Below are 7,760 nucleotides of genomic sequence, written 5' to 3'. Positions count from 1 at the left end.
TAAACATCTGAATCGTTTAACAATTCTTACGCTGACAAATCCATACATCACATTCAATTAAAAAATGTCTCTGCGCATAAATATGATCTGCAGTAATTTAAAAAGTAATATACTTTCAAGTACAATCAAAGAAAATTATTAAGCGCTGATGTGTATTATGCGCTGGATTTATTAACACAATTTTTTTTTATATTATTTAAATCTTCATTACATTAATTATCGGCCAAGCCTTGGGACATTTTAGTCGATATTAAATAATCTGTGAGACTTCCCGTATATTTAATATTTCTTTCCAATGACGTAAAAATCCATTAGTACCTGTTATCATTATCTAATTGATTTCTTATTATATTAATGGCTAGTTCGTCGATACTTCCATATTTAATGAAACTAGAATTTTGCCGACAATTTTTATTAGCCGTTTCTTTGTTAGTTTAATTTTTTATTCTTTCCCTTTTATCTTTTATTAAGAACTTACGTACGTCAGACGGTCTTTTAGCACCAATTTTCACTTGTATTATTTCTATCGGATTCAATGTGCGATTAAATGAACTTCTATCTACGATACGGTGTAAATCTGAGTCGAGATCGAGTTAGGATTCACATTTGTTATATTAAAGCTCTCAGGTGTTTCCAGTGGATGTGCGGTTTATCGCTGCGACAAAAGGTTCACTATGATTATTCCGTTCCACATTGTATTCGCTATTGTCCATTTTCGCTTTCAAATTCAATGTGATTACTTCTGCAGCGGATAGTCGACGAATACTTCATAGTGCTCGCGTGGGCATTTAATCTTGTCGTTAGAAATATATCTTAGGAAAAATTTAATAAAACGTTTGCGTAATATGTACGAAACGTGTACGGAAATGAAATTAACTTGTGCAGAATGCTAATTTAATTTATTTGCCTTCTACGTGTGATTTTATTTTATTTTATTTTTTAATAATTGCGTTACTATCATTTATATAATGTTCATTAAAAAGTTCTAAGTTCTATCTTGTTAAATGAGGTTCTAGTTTAAACTCACTAAAATACATTTCTCATTTTAAAGCATGCAACTTTAACTTCTATTATCGTAGAACAGTTATAACAATAATTTTTTTATTAACCAATTACTCTTGGTAACATTCGTGCAACATTCAACATAGATTAAAATATATCGATTCAACAAATAAAATAGCAGCCAGTAATATTTAATATTGAAATTTATGATAATAAAAGTTTAACTTAGACGCAGCAGAACTCGCAGCATTTGCATAGGTGCGTTATACGAATGATTGAAGAGGGTAAACACGCGAACATACGTGTTCACTCAAAATAAGTCGTAATAGATTGTAATAGGTTGCATGTGAGACTCGCGATGCAAGAAATAATAATCCGTCATTGAGATTCTATTTTCTGTAAAGAGAAATGCTAAGTAATCTGCAAAAACATCTTGCATGCGACGAAACTGCCCTTTTTTTTTCTCTCTTACCTGCATCATAAAGCTGTCATCAAGGAGTCAATGAATGCTTTTAGAAATTATGCGCAAAATTCTTTTTATTCTTACACCGTAATAAGTTGATCCTTGCCTCATCTAGAAAAAAATATTTATTTTATCTACGTAACATTTAAACATATAAGATATAAAATTAAAAAGAGAATTATTTTTAATAGAAAATTTTTAATACTTGATGAAAAAAGAACTTGAAAGATTTACTAAAAGTAAGAAAATCAGAAATTATTTTAATCGTGTCACTCTTCATTATAAAGATTTTATATTTTACTGGTACAAATATAAATTTTTAATATTACGTGTCGTAAAAGGTGTTCATTAAGTATTAATAAAAGATTTAGATCAAATTAATTTTAAATAATTCTGAATAAATAATGAATAAAGAAGATTTGCAAGATCCAAGAAATAACTTCACTCCTATAGTCACGATTAATGTTTTATTGAATGCGTAGTTAGAATGTTTAGTATTTACATTGATTCCACGTATTCAGATAAATAACGTTGATGAGTCCACGGCTGCATTTCCACGTGACGTGCGTGCCGCGCATAAAACTCGATGTACGACTAAAGACCATGACTGCTCATCGCATTTCCCATCGCAGAAAAGCGAAATCAACGCAACGAGCTTTCTAACAGCCACAGGAATGCGAATATCTCTCCGTAGTACTTACACTCCGTACACATTTTTTTCCTTTACTTTCATTATTTTACGTTTCAAAATTTAGCGTTAAAATATTAACCAAAGAAAAAAAAAGAAAATTAACAGACATAAAACATACCTTTTAAGTTCTTTCTGTACAACTCATTCTAGATTTTCGTTTTATTTCCATTTCTGTGTCTTCTATTTAAATGAAACGGAGGAACACGAAAATCTCTGTTCGGCGAATAACTTTTCACATCGACGGAATAGCATACACGTTCCAATTTTGTTAAAATAATTTGAAGGAGTGATTTTGTGGCTCGAAAGATCAATCGTTCGCATCGCTTGCGTGACGCGCAACATTCGGGGCGCAATTATTCATCAATCTTGAGGACGTATGAAAGTGGGTATACACTAGAAGAGGAACGAAAAAAAAGAAAAAAAAAACGAATGAGCGAACAGAGAGCAAACGCTTGCCCTCTCGCGTTCGCTGTTTCCTCATTTCTTCTTTATGTTCACATCGGACATTCGTTCGGTTGAGTTTGCATTTATCATTTATTTAAAGATCGATAAATATACACCTAGCGAACAAACAGCGAGAATGCTTCAGTGCATACCCATCCGGAGAATCGCGAAGTGGAGAGAGAATTTATTTCTTTTTTTTTTTCCTTTTCTTTTTATAGTGACGATTGCACTGTGAGAGTCGACGGGAATTGAAGTAAGGCTTCTACAGCGCGGAAAGAACGTCGCTCATACACCTCAGGTTCGTGTAATCAAGTTGTCGCGAGAAATCTGCTTGTCTTATCTTGTTGCCTTCGCAGAAATGTACACCAGCTCGAACGAAGATTTATTTAAACTCTCTGCTACCGATAAAAGATAATAAGATTGCTCTTATAACAGAATTCACAAAATGCACTTTTATCGTCATGCAGCATACCAGTCGGCGTATTTTTTAATTTTTCAACCAATTATTTTTTACTTTGACTTTTTAAATATCTCTTTATCCGTCTACTGGTTTTAAATTAAAGAAAAATTTTTTTTTTGTATTTAAAGTAATTCGTAAAATAAAAAGCGCTTTGTGGTAGCAGGTTAAACGATTTAATCGAAGAGCACGATTTGTCATTATTAATAGCCTTGCAATTCTGGTTACGACAAATAGAATTTTCGCAGCAGCCTCTACGTTATGCAATAACGTATCGCATATACGATGAAAGCTCGATCAAACGCTGTCGAAATGGATGTTTGGTCGAAACAAAAACATATGCAATCAATGAACGTGGCAAACGATAAGCGATACAAATCACTTTAGGATTCGAAAATATAAATACCGCGATTAATTGGAAGAACGATAAATCGAGCTCTCGCCGTGTACATTTGTCTGCACGTAACGAATATATACGTATCCGTATATGTATATATGTATATATGTAGAATGCACGTACGAAGAAAATGACTCACCGATCACGCACACCGAAAGATATCAACGAGCCGCATATCGAGCGGAAAGGTTTCTATCGGGAAACAAATTTTCTGCGAGAAACCGAGTTTCCTGTCCAAACAAATCAGGAGCTCCCTTTCCGTTCGCGCGACTTTTTCACCAATGCATATTTTATGACGTACCTTAGTACCATAGTCTCATAATCCTCTGGTCTCATTGCGATTCACGCGGTTACATCTGAAGTAATTAAATAATTTCGTTACTGGAAAATTATACTGCACAACTTAATCAATAATTAAAAAAAAAAAAAAAATATATATATATGCCTAAATGTATAAATGTATTCGCGATAAGTTTATCACGAAATTTATCGCGGTACGTTTTACATTACTGATCTTTTATAAGTCTCAAAGTTAGCTTTCTTTTTTTACCCTTTTTTTTTTCTTTTTTCTTTTTTCAGAAGTATCATTATTTTGTACGATTTATTATCACAAAAGAATCTCTAAGTACAAGAAAAATTGCGTTTGTATTTACATGCTGAATCTCACTTCTCGTTTTTTTTTCTTTTTTTCTTTTTTCTTTTTCTTTTTAATCGTTTGACTGGTAACATCGCAACGAAACGCACAGATTACGCGAGAGTTTAAGATTAAAACGTATCCTACAGTATATCGCTAGCTCAGTTCCAAAATGGAATGCAGTCGTCCCGGCAAGCACATTTACACGGCACTCGCGCGAGATACGGGCCAAGGTGGAAGATACGGTGCGAATTGAAGAGCCGTTTCGCACATTTGTGCATTGTATCCGTACCGGGGGGGGGACGGGGGGAGGAAATCCCCTGGATTCGCCGGCGACTCTTTGTCCTTGAGCTAGAGGAAATCGTCGGACGAGCACACCAAGCACGCGCGTACCACGCCTGTTAACCCCCGATTAGCGTATATCTAGTATACTCAAAAGAGACACACTTAAGGTAAACCGAGGTGCCGTCGAGTTCGCGGTATCACGCGCACAATCATCCCCGGCACCGGAGTTTTTTCCCGGGTCGGAAATGAACAGGATTCACGCCGACACCAAGCGACAGGGCAACGACTTGGGGAACTCGTTTCCTCGCCAGGCCCGCCGTCAAGTCGCGAGGGACACGCGGACCGAAGGACGCAACCGGGGTGGCGGTAATTCACGTGGGGTAAAGGCTCGTGAAACTCGGTATCCTCCAGCTGACGGCCGCCAGAAGGGACACGAGAAAGTTGCTCGCCAAAATTGCCGGGCTGAGGTTCCTTCTGTCGCCACCGTGCATCGCCGCTGGCTTCTCCTCTTCTGCAATAAGATTAGAAACTGTGCTTCATACGGCGGCAAGGGCAGGGCGTGGATAGAAAATTCGGCTTTACTTAATTTTAGATCACTCACTCGCGGAGCGTAATAATAAAATATATATGTGGCTTTAAGATTCCGCACAAGACGCTTAAAATATTATAGTACTACGTTATACGTATTTGTATTTAAGATTAATTATTGCAAAAATTCCTGTGTCGCGCTTAGAGATATTTTTCTTTTGAAAAGTATTTAAAAAAGAAAAATTGTACAGTAATTTTTTTTATACGGAGTAGTAAAGCCCTTTCTTGGAACTAAGACATTTTAAATTATTTTAGGTCGACCGGCGTGCTCTTAGTTGAGATATAAGATGAAATGTGGATCATTTCACATTTCTTCTTCTGGAAAATACCTCTCGACAATCTGGTCACGTACATGACGCTCCCCGGTTGTCACGTGCTTCGACATCAACGGAGACATGGCAAACAGTGGATGAATATCTGTCGAACTTTTCAAGTTTTCCATGGTAGTTCTTTCTTTTCACACCGCCTTCAAATCTTTCAAAGTAAACCACTCTTTGAAACGGTGAAATTTGATTTTAAAGGACTTCGAACGAATAATATTCATTTTTTGGAACTTTTACAATTTTCGTAAGTCTCAACAAATTATTAAACGGGAAAAGTCAACCCTTTAAAAAGTATTAATAAATACTTGAACTTTAACCTCATCATTTATATTAAAATATTTAAATTAAATATTATAACGGGTTAAAGCTGAATACAAAAATTATTCTATAGCAGTAACACTTTAAGTATACATATTTATCTAAATATCAAACTTTCCAACTTTAGCCACTGTATCTTTTTCCAACCCAATATTATTTTCTTCGTTCTTTTTTTTTTTTTTTTTTTACAAGAACATTGTGCTTGGGTAAACAAGATTGTAAAGTTTAATATAAAGAGATTTAATACAATCCGCACTAATGCCCTGAAAGAACTTTTGACGACTGACATGTCGAAGCCGTGTTGCGAGAGGAATAAGAGGAGGAGGGAAAGAAATAAAAAAAATAAAATAAAAAAAAGAAATTTAAACTACAATCGCGTGGGCGAAAAAGAAGGAGAGTATCTATCGTCTCGCATAAGGAGGAAATAATAGATAAGTTTGATAATGCCCCACGGACACTATCGCGTTGTTACGTAGTTACTAAGCGTGTTAAAATGTAAGTAAAGCCGGCCCGAAGTTATACACCGTACTTTCAAAAAATTGCGTTCAAACTTTGTCTTCGCGGAACAAACTCGGAGGTTTTGTAAAAGTTTCGTCGTTAGAAGGACGGTCGTACAATTTTGAAGCGCCCTTCCGTTATCGCAGCCGAACTATGCGGGATTGCGGGATGAATGCATCTGCGAGAGCCGCTAAATCCGATCGTAACGAGCTCCTTACGAGCCGTTTAATTGTTCGGCACTTACTCTAATGAATATTCAAGTTTCATGAAAGTTACCGGCCGATCGGCGGCTTGATCTCTTCCTCCAACGTAACTGGCGCGAGTCAATTACTATCGCATTTTAATCCGCGAACTCAGCCTACTGATATAATCCGCAAGCCGCCGTTTCTCGTGCAATAGAACAAAGTAGGATTTCCGGTGATTGCATCGCAGTAACTCGCGGTTCAACAATACCGTACGGTAGTAAATCTGGAGGAAAACTAATGAGATCTAATTACGGGAAACACCAGAGATTCCCTCTTTGACACGCATATATGTACGTAACGTGTCGACACGTGATATTGTTTCAAGTAATTTACATCGTGCTCGAAATTTCCTCATATGCGAAACCAAGACGGGTAATTTAATAAACAATTTTGTGACATTGTTTCAGTTAATTGTATCTTTTACGTGTCAATGGATGCCTTGAATATTTTATTAAAATATGCAAGCTTTAATATGTCGAAAGACATGCAAATCCTTTGCATCCAAATAAATTTTACAAATGCTATCTTTTAATAAAAATAAAAATTGCAATACTTAACGTTCAGGTGTATTTCGTCCGATATAAATCAACGCGATATAATATTTCGTTGGGATTAATTTTGTGTTCTTACAATTAAGTTCAAATCCGAAGCTAAATTCAGCCGAAACTAATGAGGGTGCGGCTTTGTGGTTCTCACCTTCGATTACGTGGACCATGACAGATGCCGCCTTGGCGTTGCTGGGTACGCACGTATAATTCCCGTCGTGCGTGAGCTTCGTTTTGTTCACCGTCAGAATAGAGCCGTTCGATGTGAGCCTGACATCAACGCCGGGCTCTTCATCGTAATTTATCATACGACCCTGACGATACCAGAAGACGTAAAGGGGCTTTTCCGTGGCAGCCTTAAGTTGGCATTCCAAACGAAGACTCGAACCTTGCTTCACGTGCAGATCAGGTGCACCTGGTATTATCGAATATGCCTCCGTAATCTTGAGACGAGCGAAGTTTCGCTGCACCGGATGCGACGTCACCTACAATCATAATATAACGGTACCTTTGAGTTATATGATAATATATTGAAGCACGTATTCTAAAGAGTGATAGCTTTTATACGGAATGGCAATCGAGAAGCTCCCTCAGCTCGTCAATTTTATTAATGTGTTATAGGCGATATTACGCAAAATAATATTAAGAAATTGAGGTACCGTAAATTGAGTATTTTCCACACAGTAACGATCAATTTTCAATTATAACAAATTACGTATTATATTGCAATATATACTATGACTTGTATTAACATTATCAAAGCGATGTAGATTGCTCTACAGAGAATCCAGCTCGGGCCAAAGCCGCGGCTAATCGCCGTGACCTGAAATATGTAGCCTGTGACCGATCACTTCAGCATTTTAACTGACA

The 7,760-nt window shown here is 36.5% G+C and overlaps 1 protein-coding gene across 5 annotated transcripts in view; it reads right to left on the bottom strand.

Moving 5' to 3' along the window:
- Positions 1-1,915: 1,915 nt before the first annotated feature.
- Positions 1,916-7,760, bottom strand: part of LOC139106646 (zwei Ig domain protein zig-8) — a 76,319-nt gene continuing 70,474 nt past the window's right edge. For 4 of the 5 annotated variants that reach the window (XM_070663582.1, XM_070663583.1, XM_070663584.1 and 1 more), the window contains one exon: positions 4,896-7,375. In XM_070663582.1, the coding sequence (XP_070519683.1) occupies positions 6,899-7,375 (477 nt within the window). In that variant the 3' untranslated portion in view covers positions 4,896-6,898. The other variant, XM_070663586.1, reaches the window with a different exon arrangement.

Source organism: Cardiocondyla obscurior, linkage group LG11 (assembly GCF_019399895.1).
Source record: "Cardiocondyla obscurior isolate alpha-2009 linkage group LG11, Cobs3.1, whole genome shotgun sequence".
In the NCBI taxonomy this organism is placed as follows: domain Eukaryota; kingdom Metazoa; phylum Arthropoda; class Insecta; order Hymenoptera; family Formicidae; genus Cardiocondyla; species Cardiocondyla obscurior.
Note: the sequence above shows the minus strand (reverse complement) of the source record. Positions and strands in the feature narration are given on the sequence as shown.